General features: G+C 38.9%; 1 protein-coding gene across 1 annotated transcript in view; it reads right to left on the reverse strand.

Moving 5' to 3' along the window:
* Positions 1–5,638: 5,638 nt before the first annotated feature.
* Positions 5,639–16,836, reverse strand: part of tekt1 (tektin 1) — a 74,294-nt gene continuing 63,096 nt past the window's right edge. The window contains exons 3-7 of the mRNA XM_073818457.1: positions 11,576–11,704; positions 11,282–11,422; positions 7,833–8,058; positions 6,025–6,221; positions 5,639–5,933 (exon numbers count right to left, since the gene is read on the reverse strand). Coding sequence (XP_073674558.1) covers positions 5,774–5,933; positions 6,025–6,221; positions 7,833–8,058; positions 11,282–11,422; positions 11,576–11,704 — 853 coding nt within the window. The 3' untranslated portion in view covers positions 5,639–5,773. The remainder of the gene's footprint in view (positions 5,934–6,024; positions 6,222–7,832; positions 8,059–11,281; positions 11,423–11,575; positions 11,705–16,836) is intronic.

Consider the following 16,836-nt stretch of genomic DNA (forward strand, 5'->3'; position numbering starts at 1 on the left):
TTTTAATGACAGTCCAGATGAACAGCAGTGTTTGCCACATTTTAGACTAATGCGATGAAACACAAATAATCAGGTCTGTTAAACTCAAATATGACAGTAATAATTAGTAACTATTTTTTTGTATGACATTCAGCATGATGAAATCGATTTTTTGATATTAACACTTTCAAGAAAGGAGAAAAAACAAGATTTTTATTTCTAGAACTCAAATAAATAGTTGCTTACCAATATTTGAAGAGCTTAACCTGATGTGACAGCAGTTTTTCTTCTGACCAGATTGCTGCTGTTTTTCTTAATCTTGATCTGTTTCTAGTTCACGCAGCTTATCGTTACCACCAGTAATGATGTTCGTTGTTGCACAATACTTAAGTTACACCACCCATGCTTAACAGTGAACTCACTAATATAACAGAAACATTTGTAGCACTGTAATTATCAGGTTTTTACTCTTTACAAGTTCCCAAGAAATGCACACTACTGCTTCTAACCTTCCCAGCAGGTCTGAGAGAATTCTTTGTAAAAAGTAATTTTTTAAAAAGTCCCCATAAAAATCTAAATGGAGGTTTTTTGGCTTTTAGGATGAATATGTTTGCCTTGACGTTATCTATAAACTAGTGTGCTCTAAAACAATGACAAAATTCACATTTCAAGAATTCAAAACTTACAGTCTCTAACTTCCGCCAAAATGGATCAACAATTTTGATGACGTCACTCTGCACTTTAGCTTCTCATCAAACTTTCTGTCCAATCAAATGCTCTCTAGAATCCGAAGCGTCCCGCCCTTTACACTATAAATAGACGCCGAAGCTGCAGCTGAAATCGGTCCCTTGTTCACAAAATTTGTATTTCGTTTATGGTGAATGGCTCATAGTGCACTATATAGGGGATATAGGGATTTCCATATTTTCACATAGGCGAAAGTAGTCTGGTTTTGCCTTGTGTCACACTAAACACTGCACCGCGCACACAGTCTGCTCCAGACCAAAAACACAATAGCATAGCAGAGATCATATGCGTGAGTTGGCGGAGACCACAAAATATATCCGACCCATTTGAATTCTACACAGAATGCTGTATTTTATAGTGATATGGATGAGATTGTAGCTGTCATTGTCTGTCAAATGCAGCTTTACTGAGCTCAGCGGCTCTGGGTCAAACTGTGATATAAACAAACACTATTGGCCAATTTAAAAAGGGGGCGGGGCTGCTTGATATGTCCCGCCCTGTCTTCATGTTTCAGTTAAAATTACGTCAACACACAGAATAACGCTGTTTCAAAGCACATCAGTAGACCTTTAAGGCATACAGAATGGAAACTATCCAAACACAACACCTTTGAATAAAATCACAACTTTTGTTTAATTAAAATCAAAGTCTTAAAGGTTGTATCAGCGATTTCAAGCCTGAAACATAAAGTGTCACTTTCAGCTGACCTTTCTTCACGATCCGCTCGCTGCCTGCCCCATAAATTGTCTGTGGAAAAAAACGCGTCTCTGTGGTCAGCCTAGGGTCCGAGATATGCCAAAAAAACAGTCGGTGCTACCAACCATTCCACAGCAAAACAAACAGTGTTCCAACCAATCACCGTCAGGGGATTGGTGTTGTGGACTTTCCTACTGGTGCAGGGATGTGAGGGAGGGAGAGCGAAAGTCCTCAACACCAACCCCCTGACGGTGATTGGTTGGAACACTGTTTGTTTTGCTGTGGAATGGTTGGTAGCACCGATTGTTTTTTTGGCATATCTCGGACCCTAGGCTGACCACAGAGACACATTTTTTTCACAGACAATTTATGGGGCAGGCAGCGAGCGGATCGTGAAGAAAGGTCAGCTGAAAGTGACATTTTATGTTTCAGCCTAGAATCGCTGATATACAACCTTTAACATAGAGCTTATGCTAACATGCATGCTAACTGTTCCACTATATGTTACAATGTAAGAAACGCTACTTTACATATAAACTCAATAAAAAGCTGTGTTATTTCTGCTTTAATGAATTCACTAAGATCTCTCTGAAGTCATGTTGATAGTCTCGTACACAGATTCCTCTCTCTTCATTGCAGTCATGTAGACATGGCCATCATCTTTTGGTTTCTTATGTTTTTCTCTCATCCTGTCAAAATGGTCATGGTAAAATGTGCGTAATTAGTGACGGATACAAACATGTAACATTAGAAATTGCCAGCCAACATGTATTTCTTGAGTTTATGAAGTTCTTACCGTAAGACAACAGTCACACAGGAAGCAAAGACGACATTTAGAACAACTGAAAGGGTAAAGAGTATCCAAAGGCTGGACAAACTCCAACTTACTAACAGAACAATCAAGATTTTTATATGAGAGATGATTTGTATAATTTGTATAAAATACAGATTATGTTTACATCCTGCCTACCTTTTGGTTTTTCACCATGATTGTGCACTTGGATTTCCATCTTTGTCATATCAATTAGATTTATACTAACACATTCAATGGTGGCATTGACGTTCCTGAAACCAGGAATGGAGATGTTGCTTATCCTGATGTTGTTCTCTGTTGAAACAGAACTGCAGTATTTGGTGGTAGTGCTCAATATTGGCCAGTATATCTGGGGTAACGGCACACCGCTGCTGACACACATGCAGCTCAGTTCATCACCCCACACGAAACAATGGGAGTTGTTCAGGATTTTGGGGGCATCTAAAAATGAAGTTGATGAATTATCATTTAATGGCGATTATGATTGCTAATATGAAATGGTAATGATTGTAATTAGCGCGATTTTGTCCATAATATCGATGTGTTATAAGTGAAAAGATACATACATCTTACTTCGAGGATGACAGTACTTTCAGTCCGGAAACCTCCTTGAAGTGTCACTATGCAGGTGACCTTAGCATTGTGATGTTCAGGCTCAGGACGAAAAGTCAATATGGAAGAGAACTGTTTCCTAGGGGGAGACACTCCATGAGCTCTAAAAGTAGTTTCTCCATCAATCCCTGTCCACACAATATCTGCTAGGTGATCTATGCAATCCCCTGGAACTTTGCAGGATAACTCGGCCTCCTCTCCGGCTGTGAGCAGTGGGACGTTTATTGTCGGTTTCTGGGTGAGCTCTAAAAACAATTATTTATTGGGATGAAAATGTCTATAAATTAATTTGGATGTGTATGTTTTTCTGTCAAAAAGGCATATTAACAAATACACACCTTTAACAGTAATATTTACTGTCTGAGGAAAGATATACACTTTTCCTTCTCCCCACTCCAGTTTCAATCTGTATTCACCATCAGATTCACCCTGAACCAACTGGTTTAGAAAAAAGCTGCAGTCTCTCTTATTGTGAAGAAATTGAATATTACTGGAAAAATGAAGAATATTGACAGTTGTATTTTGTTGATCTCCTTTGAACCAGGTTCTCCTAATTGGATCTGAGACACCCTGAGGGAAAGTGTAATAACAGAATACACTGAGGCACAAACCAGCCTCTCCAGTTAAGTATTTTTCTACTCTGATGGAGAAGTAATTTGGCGCATCAGGATCTGAAAAGCAAAGCAAAGCAAGAGATCAGACAGTCTGTGGACTAAGTTGAATTATTTGTCTTCTAAGTATGTTTTAACTATAAATGTATCATTTTTTATATCTGTAATGCATATATTTTGCATTGTCTCCAAGAGCTCTTTGCTTATAGAAAACAGGCTGCTTCTGTTCACGTTATATTTCTTGTTTTGGCTACTTCTGAGATTTTTTATACGAAAAATACAAATTTGTCTTGATTTAGATGCTGATTTTGTCTACAGCAACCGGGACTTCTTATAGCAGCTGCAGTGACGTGTTAACTGTACTATTCAACGATTGGCTCTTTTATTAAAAAGGCAGGGTTTTGGGGCCATAATTAGTGTTGCATATTTCCCCATTCAAAACTATATGAGGGACACGTCTTGGGTATTCTATAGTCTTGCGTTGCACTCTCTCAAATCGCTCCTATAATCAACACCAGGAACTTCAACAACTGGATGTTGTGGATCTCCTTTGAACCAGGTTTTCCTAATGAAATCTGAGAAACTTGGACAGTGGAAAAACAGTATACTCTGATGCACAAACCAGCCTTTCCAATGAATTGTTCTTCTACTTCGATGGAATAGATATCAGTCAGATTATCAGGGTCTAAAAATGAATCAAAATACTGTCATTTTATTCAAATTTATTCACTTAACTGGAGCTTCTTCTCTACTTAACCTTGATCTTGATTTTTCTACAACCGTATATTCAAGTTTTATAATACTAGTGACTCAAATCAAAGGGAAAAATATTATTTTGACATTAATTTACATTATTATTTTGTTTTCACTATTACACCTAGTAATATTTCTTAACATGGAAAAAAACAAGTAATAAATATAATACAGAAATTAAAACTCACCCAAACAGTCTGTCATTTGAACGACAGTCAAGATGAACAGCAATGTTTGTATCATCTCTGAGTAATGTAGTAAGAAAGAAAACATGTGTTTACACTGTAGCACACGTGTTTTAGTGCCACGTTAAAAAAAATGAAAATCTAAGATTACGAGATTAAAGCCGAAATGATGAGGGTAAAGTTGAAATTACGTGAATAAAGTCATAATATTTAGAGAATAAAGTCAAAATGTTTGTAGCCTATTTGTAGTGCACCAGCCTCCCAATAATAGCAATAAGCTTTGTGCTTTTGGTACTTTTAATGTAAAACTTTTATATAAAAATTTTAGCTTTTAAATAATGCCAGTTTTATTGCGAAATACAAACAATGTATTACTTGCAATAATGTGTTTTTCACGCTCTATAATGTGGCGGGACATATTGCTATATTCAGTATAGCCTAATTTAATGAAGTGAATCGGAAAGCTTTAATCGGAAAGATGACTGATTCACATGCCACAGGCAAATACAGCGATCTGTCATGCCACATTAAAGAGTGTGAAAATCAAATTATTGTAATAGACATGTTTGTATTTTGCTAAAAAAAACTGACATATTTTGAAAGCTGACACTTTGTAATTACTCCCAGTGCTTCCAATCCGGGCCGGTTGCATGTGCAATAGGCTAGAATATACTTTCAAAAAATTATAACTTTTATCTTGTAATTGCTACAAATGAATTCTCGTAATTTTGTTAACTTGTTTGTCGTAAACTTGTGTGTTAATAATAAAAATACACACACAAAGTGAGGCATAATTCTTATCTGACATAAGTAGTTAAAAAAACCCTCAAAAACTAAACCTTTATATTCCAAAATTGTTAAAATGATTTCTTACCTAATATTTGAAGAGCTCAAAAGACCTGATGTGACAGCAGTTTTCTTGCAGTCCGTTTGGTGCTTTTCACTTGATCTGACTGATTTTTTTTAATGTTTCAGATGTGGCTTATCTTTAAGTGAGATAAGTGTATTTGATACCCTTCCTCCCATCATTAATAGGAAAACTTGACTAGTACAGAAACCAGTACTGTTAGCACCAAAATCATTTTCTAAAATCATCTTTATACTAAAGACTTAAGACTAGAACCAAGTACCTTGGGAGCATGGTTTAATATATATATATATTTTTTATTTAGCTTTGTTTTAGACATTTTAACAAGCAGTATGCAACAAACAGACAAACCAAACCAAATGGAAGAGGAAACATCCTAGTAGAAATTGAAATTAAATTAAATGTTGTATTGAAACCATCAAAATTGCATAAAATGATTTAAAGGAAACTCTTTTTTTTCAAAACACAATTAAATATACTAGGCCTTTCCACCATACATTAGCCATGTTCAGAAGTTGTGAATAACCACAGGCCGACGTAGCTGATGGCAGATCACCTCGTCTATATATAGGGAATTGGTCTTGACCTGAATCTCCTCCTCCAGGCTCAACTGGCGACTTGCTAGAGCTTTAAGTTTCATCTCTGACAGTTCAAGAGCCTCAGTCAGTCTGAGAGACATAGAGGGGAAAATACTTTTATTAGAGACTCACTTACAAATGGGATATATACATTTAGTAACCAACAAAACCTTTCCCTTACCTTTCAATGTTGTTCGCAAGCTCCTTGACCTCTTCCAGCAGTCGGATTTGAGCCGGGTCATGGCAGAGCTCAACGTTGGGCCTTTGGCTACGAGAGGACAGTCGAGTCTGAGCCACTTTGAGTGGAGCTTCTTTCTCTGCGATTGCCACTCGTAGAGACTCCAAATTCTTCTCCTGGTTTGCTGTCTCTGCTAGCAACTTTAAGAAATCCAATAGACATACAACACTAGTCAAATTATAACACAAAAAAACTACAGGTGCAGCTCCAAAAATTTGAATATCATGAACAAGTAATTTTTTTTTTTATTGTAACTTATTTTAAAAAGTTAAACTTTCATTTGTTCTAGATTCATTACATGTAAAGTAAAACAGTTCAAGTTTTGTTTTAAGTTTGATGAATAGAGCGTACAGCTCATGAAAGTCAAAAATCTCAAAATATTAGAATATTTACATTTAAGTTTGGTCCAGGGGACAAATTATTGACACCCTCCACACAGAGGGTGAGTCACAAAAGGTCATTACTGAATTGGGTGGCTGTTTACAGAGTGCTGTATCAAAGCATATTAAATGGAAAGTTGACTGGAAGGAAGAAATTGGGTAGGCAAAGGTGCACAAGCAACAGGGATGACCTCAAGCTTGAGAATACTGTCAAGTAAAGCAGATTCAAACAATTGGGAGAGCTTCACAAGGAGTAGAATGAAGCCGGAGTTAGCGCATCAAGAGTCCTCACGTTTAGACGTCTTCAGGAAAAGCACTACCAAGACACCTCTGAAACAGAACCATCAGAAGCATCTTGCCTGAGCTAAGGAGAAAATTAACTAGAATGATGCTCAGTGGTCCAAATTCCTCTTTTCAGATAAAAGTAAATTCTGCATTTCATATTGAAATCATGGTCCTAGAGTCTGGAGGAAGACTGGAAAGGCAGAGAATCCAAGCTGCTCGAAGTCCATTGTGAAGTTTCTGAAGTCAGTAATGCTTTGTGGTTTCGTGACGTCTGCTGGTCTTGGTCCGCTGTGTTTTATCAAGTGCAAAGTCAATGCAGCCATCTTGCAGGAGATTTTCCATCTGCTGACAAGCTTTATGGAGATGCTGATTTTCTTTTCCCGCAGGACTTTAGCACCTGCCCACAGAGCAAAAACCACTTCCAAGTGGTTTGCTGGCCATGATAATACTTTATTGGCCAACCAATATGCTTGACCTGAACCCCATTGAGAAAGATGAGAAACAGTCGATCCAACAATATACAGACCATCTGAAGGTTTAATAGTTCCTCAGCAGTGCCACAGGCTGATCACTTCCATGCCACACTTCACCAATGCTGTAATTTATGCTAGGAGCAAGTAATTTGATGTAATATGTGTTGCCGACCAAGTGTTGAGTGCATAAATAAACCTACTTTGAACAACTTTTCTGTTTTGCAAATTTGTTTTTTGATTGATCTTAGGAAATATTCTAATATTTTGAGATACAGTTTTTTTTTTTTACTTTTAATGAGCTGTAAGCTCTAATCATCAAAATTAAAAGAAAACTAAAAAACTTTAGAAATATTTTACTTATTCTACTTAATCTAGAATATATGAAAGTTTCAGTTTTTGAAAAAAAGTTAAAAAACAAAAAATGAACTTTTTCATGCTATTCAAATTTTTGGAGATGCACTTGTAGAATGAAAACCTATAAAAAGATATTGGATGTTATAGATCTAAATTGATCCTATTTACTTAATAAATGTTTTTCTAAACTGTTATTCTATAAAGTTGCTGTGCCTTGATTCACTTGTAGAAGTGATTTTATGCTACAAGTGCAACTGACCTCATTGAGCTGGTTCTCAAGCTGTGTTTTGGCAGTTTTGGTCTCCTCTATGCGTAGCTCAAAAGCCCTTCCCGTGATCTCGTACTGTCTGCGCATGTCTGCAGCCGTCTGCTCCAGCAGGCTGTCCACAAGAGCTCTCAGAGAAAGAGAGTTGTTCTTCTCCTTCTCAGCTTTGTTAAGGTTTAAGTTGCAGAGGCTCTCCCACTCCTCAGGAGTCACTGCAGTTCTGTAAATAGTGTTGAATATGAATATGGAGAATTCCTTCTCTTATACCTTCTTTTAAAGGTGCCATAGAATGGAAAACTGTGTTTACAATTGGCATAGTTAAATAATAACAGTTCAGTACATGGACATGACATACCATGAGTCTCGAACACCTCTTCTTAGATAAATCTAGTGTTTGCAAAAGACCACCGAAAAATAGGTCAATTCCAACATAACACCGACTATTGCTCAATAACCCCAGGATCGTTAATAGTTACACCCCCAACATTTGCATAGCCCAATCATCAGTAACGTCAGCACATCAGTAAAACAAGGCAAGCCACTGAAGGGACACGGTTAGCTTAATGCTAGCACTAGCCTGTTACATTGCAGTACAAAAGATATCACTTACCACATAAACCGAGAGATGACTGCGCTGAAGATGGTGAATGATGGAGAAATAACTGCGCTGATGATGGCGAATGATTTACTGATCTTGAAAATCACTGACAAGCAGCTGAACTTGTGTGGTAAGTAGTGTTGTTTTTGGCGGCCGATTTTAATTTTAGTTTTAGTCTAGTCTTTGTGTGAACCTGTCATTTTAGTTTTTGTTAGTTTTAGTCAAGTTCATACTCCTCTTAGTCTAGTCAAGTTTTAGTCGACTAAAAGTCTGAGCATTTTAGTCTTATTTTAGTCAGAATTACCCATGACCATTTTCGTCTAGTTTTAGTCGACGAAAACTAATGACATTTTAGTCTAGTTTTAGTCGATGAAAACTGATTACATTTAGTCTATTTTTAGTAATGCAATTTTATTTAACCCAGTCAATATAGTATAAGTACCTAGTAGTATAGACAAAACCAAAGTTTTCTTTTAGCCAAACCCATTTCATACAAGGTTATTTTATTACATTATTGTTACCTTATAGCTCTTACCAGCATTAACATTACATACCAAACATGTTAGAAGTATACACACATAAATTGAAATAAAATAATTAAAAACAATAAAATAAAATAGCATCACGTGACAATGCCAGAAAAAGTAATACATTCAAGTTTAACACAGAGAAACAGGGTGTTTGAATGCTCAAGCTACAATATACTAAAAATTTGTGATGTGACGTTTGACACAGAAGCTTTGAATAATAATATTAGTCAACTTAACACTATTCTTAATTTACTTTGATCATCTATGCCTACAGGAATCATGCTTGTAGTTTTATAAGTTTATTTACAGATTAATTCATATATACCTTGTGTAAGTAAAATATTTCTTATGGTTTTCGTAGCACGAATTGCTTTATTTTATGAAACTGTCCAAAAATCACTCGGACATCTGGGACGCAAAAGAAACTTTTTCCACCTTTGACCACAAGACGTCATTAGTGTGCAACGTGTTGAAAAGCTTCGAGTGGTAAAGCTTTGTAGGATACAGTTGAGGGAAACGCTTAGGTGCTTCGAAAAGCTTCATTTTCCCATCACTACTAAAAAGTAGAAAAAAATGTATGTGTCCTTTCTTCTTTTTCTCCCGAAGACTAAGCCTAGCTGGCCAGCCATCGGTCCCTTTCTCTGTGTCAGATTATGCCGCGAGTGGGTCTTGAGGGAGTGACGTCGCCTGCGATTTAGACTAGAAGGGATACAGCTCTGGCTACTGGGCATGCGCACATCAATCTAACGTTATAACTAGGGGTGGGCATAGATTAATTTTTTTAATCTAGATTAATCTAGATTAAATTTTGGAATTAATCTAGATTAATCTAGATTAAAATGGCTAATTTGAATTCTGCTGAAGGCATTCAGAATTTGTGTGCTACCCAAATAATGACTTAAAGTCTTTGAGAATGGATCATAAAGCTCATAAAGCTGTTCTATGATAATTTGTTGATGAAAATAAATTATGTTCAATTAGATGTACTTGTGTTTACTAACTAACTAACAATGAAATTATTTTTTCTCCCTATTAGATTGTGTGTTTTTTTAACGTCAACACCTACCCAGCCCATTACATGTTACACCGTACTTTTATTTTGACAGGTTGCCGTGAAGTTTCTGTGTCATACAGTATGATATGATGCTAGTTTTCTCAAATGAAACGGTAAAAGTGACACTCACAGCAGTTTGGGAGATTGAGTTTATCTGTTCATGTGAGATGAAAATGCCAAAAATTACCAGGAGCGTCACGTGTGTTTCAGTATGCGTGTAGTAAAAGCTCGTCTCCGCAATGCATACATACAGCTAGGCAAACGGAACATATCGGATTCATATTAAAACGGTCTTTTTGCATTTCAGTTTTCACATACACTAGTCCATATCGCGATTTGAATTAAGTGACTGACCAACATTTGATTTATGAATCCAAAAAACGACGAATTTACGTGGCATTTCGCTATAGTAGATTCGGTTTTTATGAATGGAGGACGACGCGATCCCGTCTGTGTTTTGGCGGAGGAGACTTAAACGCGCGACCATATCAAACTATCAAGGTGAAAGTCACCATAGCTTGCGTAGTTTAGACCCAGCTCCCAACCCAAATTTGAGAATAGATTAACGGCGATATTTTTTTTATCGCGCGATAAGAGTTTCACGTTAACGCAGCACGTTAACGCCGATAACGGCCCACCACTAGTTATAACATTTCGTTTCGTCTTGTTTTCGTCAACAAAAATAAAGAGACATTTTAGCATAGTTTTTTATGTTGTAAACAACATTTAGTCTCGTTTTTATTCGTCAACGATATTTCATTGTACATTTTATCATAGTCATCGTCACATGACCATCGTTTCGTCTTGTCTCGTTTTCGTCATGTGATAAAGGTTCGTTGATGACGATATTTAGTCATAATTTTCGTTGACGAAAGCAACACTGGTGGTAAGTACTTGTGCCTCTGCATTATAACGTTACACAGAGCACATGCATCACAGTAATGAGACTAAAATGTCGGTGATTCAAAACGGCAGATTCAACAAACCACATATTAAAAGCGGCTAGAGCTCCTAATTAAATATAGATTTTTATCAATGTGCCAGCTATAGAGATGAGCCGCTCTGTGAAACAGCCAATCGGAGCAGAGCTCATTAATATTCATGAAGCTTCCAAATAAGGCAATAACAGAGCATTTCATTCTAGGGACAAATCCTAGGGTTGTAAATGGACCTGTAAAACCATTTCCAGAACAATTTAAAATATTGTATGCATTCTATGGCACCTTTAACATCCACATAGTATTGTAGATACTTTTCTTACCCAACACTAGTAAAGTTTAAATTTCCTCCATTTAAACCAGACGATGCATTAGTAAGAAGAGAGCAGAAATCATCAATGTGCTCGGCCTGAAATTTGTCCTGCAGATCCTTTTCCAGATAGTATTTCACTGAACGAATAAGCCTAAAAAAGCAAAGGAAAATGTTTATTTAATTTCTATTATTTCTATTTATATATTTAATTTTTTCTTACAGGTTTGATACAATTCCACATGAAACATCAAGGACAATTTGACTCTTTATTAAGTTCATCTCGTCTTGTCATAGGCCCACCAACCTGATCTGCTCATTGATTTGCTCCAGTGTTCGCTGAAGTAGGACTATCACTCCTTCAATCACCTCCTTCTCCTTCAACAGCTCCTCTTCCACCTCATCATGCACCAGGTCAATCGCCACCCGCTTCTGTCTGTAGCATAGATATAGTTCAAAATAATGTCATTTATTTTAAATGTACAAGTCTTTTACTATCACTTTTGATCAGTTTAGTTGTGTAGGTCAAGTAAAAACCAAGGTCAGAAATTAACTTAACATTAAGGGTCAATATTTGCACCCTTGAATTGATTTACAGGGGCATTTTTTACATCCATGAGGGCAGTTTTTAAAAACCATATGTTGTCTTTAATGTCAAATACTTAAATTTAGCCAATTACTTTAAATTTTTAAACTGTTGTCAATAACAATAGACAGTTTAAAATCATATCTAAATTATACATGCAAAAAACAGGAGCTCATAGGGCTGCAATATTATGACAAATCATTATTGTAGATTATTGACCCTTTATATTGTAATAATTATTAATAATATCGATATAGAAAACAATATAAAATTTTTTTGTTTTATTTTGAGTATGTCACATTCTGGCTTCACAGATAAACATGTCGATCCATGATATTAGCCAAATCTAGCCCAAGTTATGCAAAAACTCGAAGCTACGCAATTAATCTGTTAATTACATCACATCTGAACCGTGTTGTTTATGATAAATTTGCGATTGTGCGCACTGTACACAGCTCCAGCATTCAAATTTGACTGATTTAAGTCCCTCTGATTGGCACGTTGTTTGCGCCGAGTGATCACAGTGCCTCTGATTAGCTCATTTTCTGCATTGCTTTCAGACCTGACAAATTGGAAAAGTCTGATTTCTAAAGTCTGGCTTGTTTTGAGCACTGAATGATCTAAGTGTCTCTGAATGACACGTTTTCTGTGCTGACTAATCCAAAAAAGTCTGATTGGCTAGTTTTTTGCACTGACTGATCTAAGCGCCTGTCATTGGTGCGTTTTCAATAAGTGCCCCTGTGCCTCTGATCGGCGTGTTTTCTGCACTGACTAATCTAAGTTCCTCTGATTTGCTCGTTTTCAGCACTTACAAATCTAAGCACCTCTGATTGGCACGTTTTCTGTGCTGACTAATCTGATTGGCTGGTTCCCTTTCAAAAGGTAACTGTCGTTGCGTCGTCATTTTTGACGACTGCTTATGGGGAAATTCTTGTTTACTCTGATACTGAAGCCTGATTTGTTAATGTTTGTGAAGTTGCACAAACCAATGGTGCTTTAGCCCGCCAAGAAGGGCGGAGCCGACTGCCCTATAGGTCGGCAAAAGGCGCCATTTCACCAGAATCTTCTCCTTCAGCGACGAGACCATCTCTTCGCTGACTCTGTGATCAAGAAGCAAAAAAAAAAAAAAAAAACTGCAGCTCGCCGCCGTAGAAAAACCTCCAGCAGCAGAAGAAGCTGAAGCCTTCCCCTGCAGCTATCAGGCTGGTAAGAGCAATTCTTGAGCTGTTTCTCTGCGCGCCGCAAGTGTGGACAGTGCAAGGGCAGCGAGTGCGTCACCTGTCTGGGAAACACCCATGCAGATTGTGCACTGAGACGAATGTGCTAAACGCTTAAGTCTCGCTATTTTAATAAGACAGCAAGAAAAGGTTTGGAACTGCCGGTGTTGCTCTGATGAAGTTTATACATGACACCACCACCTTCATGACCGATTCCCACTTCAAAACTTTGCAGCAGAGTGCTTGCTGGTGAATCAGGCAGTGGACTTGTAACAGAGGGGGGCGAGACCTCTTTCTTCCATTTCTCTGTTCATGAATCCTATAAGCCCCCTCGACGTGCCAACCGTACTAGGTGCCCCATCAGTAGTGATGCTGGCCAGCTTAGACCAGTCTAGACCCAGCTCTCCCATCGTTTACCAAAAATATCCTCCCCTGTTGTAGTGCCTTTTAAACTTTGTAGGGCTGCCAGCTCCTCGGACAGTTCAAAATTTGAGCTAACTCCACGAAGAAAAATTAGCAGCTGTGCCGTGTCCTGCATGTCATTGCTCTCATCCAGTGCTAAAGCGCATTAAGACATCTTTTTTATCGAGACACACCTCCGCAGCAACAGCATTCATACATTTTCTGACGAACTCACGATCACTAAACGGCCTACCGCTGGTTGCAATAAGTTTAGCTACCTTCTTTTTGATCAAATACAGACATGATATAAGGAAAACATATATTAAAATAAAATTTTCAAAAAATGTCTCTGGCATTATTCAAAAGGCCCCAAATGTGGGGGCGGGCCGCATTCGGCCCGCGGGCCGTAGTTTGGGGACCCCTGCTCTAGGTGGATCGGAGTGGGATGCTGTCACCAATGGTTATTTGCTGACAGCTCTGCATTTGTGTGTGTGTCGCTAAAGCTGCGCTCACTAAGATGGGGATGCTTACACTGAGAAAGCGCAATTTATCCCTGCATCGCTCGCGGATCCCCTTCTTCGATTGAGATGGCCCCGCCTCCCTGCTTTCGCGTTTCTCCTCTCCCAGTCAACTGGGAGAAAGAAATGGCGAGCTTACGAGTTTGAGCGATCAGGCTGCCAGATGTGTTTTATCTGTGAGGATTAACCCCTTGCTTACTTGATGCGACCCCTACAGCATTGGCTAAAAGCTCACGGTTCTGCCCCACGCCTGAGCCATGCTTACATCAAGGTAAGCCACCGCTGTCTCAAGCTGTGGCTCCTTGGACATCTACTCGCCTGTATATGTCAGGCGTTCAGTTGGGAATGAGGAAGGTGCTCACGATAGACGCTTCCTGCTGGGGCTGGCCGCTCTGTACGAAGGCAACCCATCGTTCGGCTCCTGGTCAATCCACGTGCAACATTTACACATTAACTGTCTCAAAATGATGGCAGTGTGTCTGGCTTTAGAAACCTTCCTCCCAGCCCTAAAAGGACATCATGTCTAAGTGCGGTCAGTCAGCAGGTCGGTAGTAGCCTATATCAACCCTCAGGTCTTGTCCCATATACAGGTTGACGCAACGTCTCCTGTTATGGGCACAGATAAAACTCCTCTCACTACGAGCAGTTCAAGTGCTGGGGAGATTGAACCAAGGAGCGGACTTGTTGTCGAGTAACAACATGGCTCCGAGAGAATGGAGGCTTCACCCTCTATCGCTTCAGAGAAAATGGTCAGTTTTTCGCAGGGCAGAGGTCGACCTCTTCGCCTCCGAAGACACCTATCACTGCCCAATTTATTTCTCCAAAACACGGGATGCTCTGGCCCACGACTGGCCCAACACATGTCTGTATGCTTTTTCCCCAGTCGCCCTGCTACCCCAGGTTATCAGGCGAGTCAGGGAGACAAGATGCTCTCTCCTCCTTGTGCCCCCTCCCCCCCCCCCCCTGGGGAATCAGGTTTGGTTCCCGGGGATGGTCCTGATGCAGTGGCAGATACCACTGAGGAGAGAGCGCAAGGCAAGATTGGCATCCCCAGCCAGAACTGTGGAGCCTTCATGTCTGGTCGCTCGACAGGAGCATAACCAACTCCCCACGAGAGTCAAAAATACCATTTTAGAAGCTAGAGCCCCGTCTACTACATGTCTCTATGCTCTTAAGTGGTCAGTCTTCAGTGACTGGTGTTCAGTACGTAGTCAGGATCCAATATCATCTGATGTGTCCCATGTACTGACTTTTTTACAAGAGCTATTGCACAAGGGCCGTACCCCGTCCACGCTCAAAGTTTAAATGGCAGCTATTGCGGCGAATCACTCTTCTGAAGCTTGCCATATGATTGTCAGAAACGACTTGCTCGTTACGTTTCTTAGAGGCGCTTGACGGTTGAACACTCCTCGTCCTAAAACTGCCTACATGGGACTTACCCATAGTCCTAAGAGCCCTTAAAGGGGCCCCCTTTGAGCCGCTCGCATCAATCGGCTTGACGGCCCTGACATTTAAAACCGCTCTGCTTTAGGCCGTGGCATTAGTCAAGAGAGTGAGAGACTTGCAAGCCCTGTCTTTCAGTGCTGCATGTCTCAAAATTGGGTCTAATGACTGCAAGGTCATTCTTCAGCCACGCAGTGGCTATATACCGATGGTGCTCTCAAATTCGTTCAGAGCCCAGGTAATTTCCCTTCTGGCCCTCCCTACTAGGCATGGGATGATAACCGGTTTCAACGTTTAGCGCAGTTTGAAAAAGTCACGGTTTCAAAACCGCAAACAAAAAAAGTTATGCCGTTCCTACGATATGTGCATTTTCTATGTCGTCAAAGTGAAAGCGCAGGACTCTACTAGGTTGTGTGTGTGCGTACCTGCAGAGTAAACAATGCAGCCCCTCCCCCAGCGGTTAGTGCTGCAGGCGCGTGTCTGTGATTGTGCACGTGGTCCGCAATCTGTGAGACTCAGCAGTAATATAAGTTCAGGATCACCGAAGGAGGTGAACCCCCACAACACAGAGTGGGAAATAGCAGACTATATATGTACTAATGTTATGTTTCTGTGATTGAACATTAGTACAACAATTAAGTTAAAGTGAAATCACGTCTTTGCTTTTAAGCCTTCTGCCACGTTAAAGGTGCAGTGTGTAGGTTTTTGCGGCATCTAGCGGCAAGGTTGTGAATTGCAACAGTCCACCGCTCTGCCCTCCCTTAACAGAACTACGGAAGCCGATACAGGATTAAAATCTCACCTTTTTGACAGGAACGAATAGTGAGACTTTTTTTAAAAACGTAATTTAAGGAATTATATTGACTTAATCATTCAATAAAACCATGTTATTGTGAATATTACTGTTACTTGTTCATCATTGTCTCAGTGTTTTTTTTTTCACAAGCTGATAATTCTAAATTTATAAAGACATAATGGTTTCATTAAGGTCTTTATCCACCCCTGAAAACATAGTTATTGCACCTCTGTCTAGAGATCATCTTAAATATTACACAGTGCACCTTTAACATCTTTTCAAAATCATGGCATAAAAAAAATAAAATAAAATAAAAACTTGCGGGCTCTCACGTGTCTTTGAGTATTTGTTTATTTTTGGAACTGTCACTAATGGTCATATTTTTGCTTTGATTAGTGATTGCATTTTTTCCATTCAGTAGGATTTGTTTTTGAAAATTTTATTTTGTTGATTATTGTTGAGCTGCAGGCTTAGGCTCACACAAGTTACTGCAATTTAATTTAATTAAGAAGATTCAATTATTTATTTTAATTATTTTGCCTGATGTTCCATGTTACAAAATGTTCTATATGTTTCCTAAAATAAAATATACTGTGTTCAGTAAAA

Source organism: Garra rufa, chromosome 14, assembly GCF_049309525.1.
Source record: "Garra rufa chromosome 14, GarRuf1.0, whole genome shotgun sequence".
NCBI classification, from domain to species: Eukaryota; Metazoa; Chordata; class Actinopteri; order Cypriniformes; family Cyprinidae; genus Garra; species Garra rufa.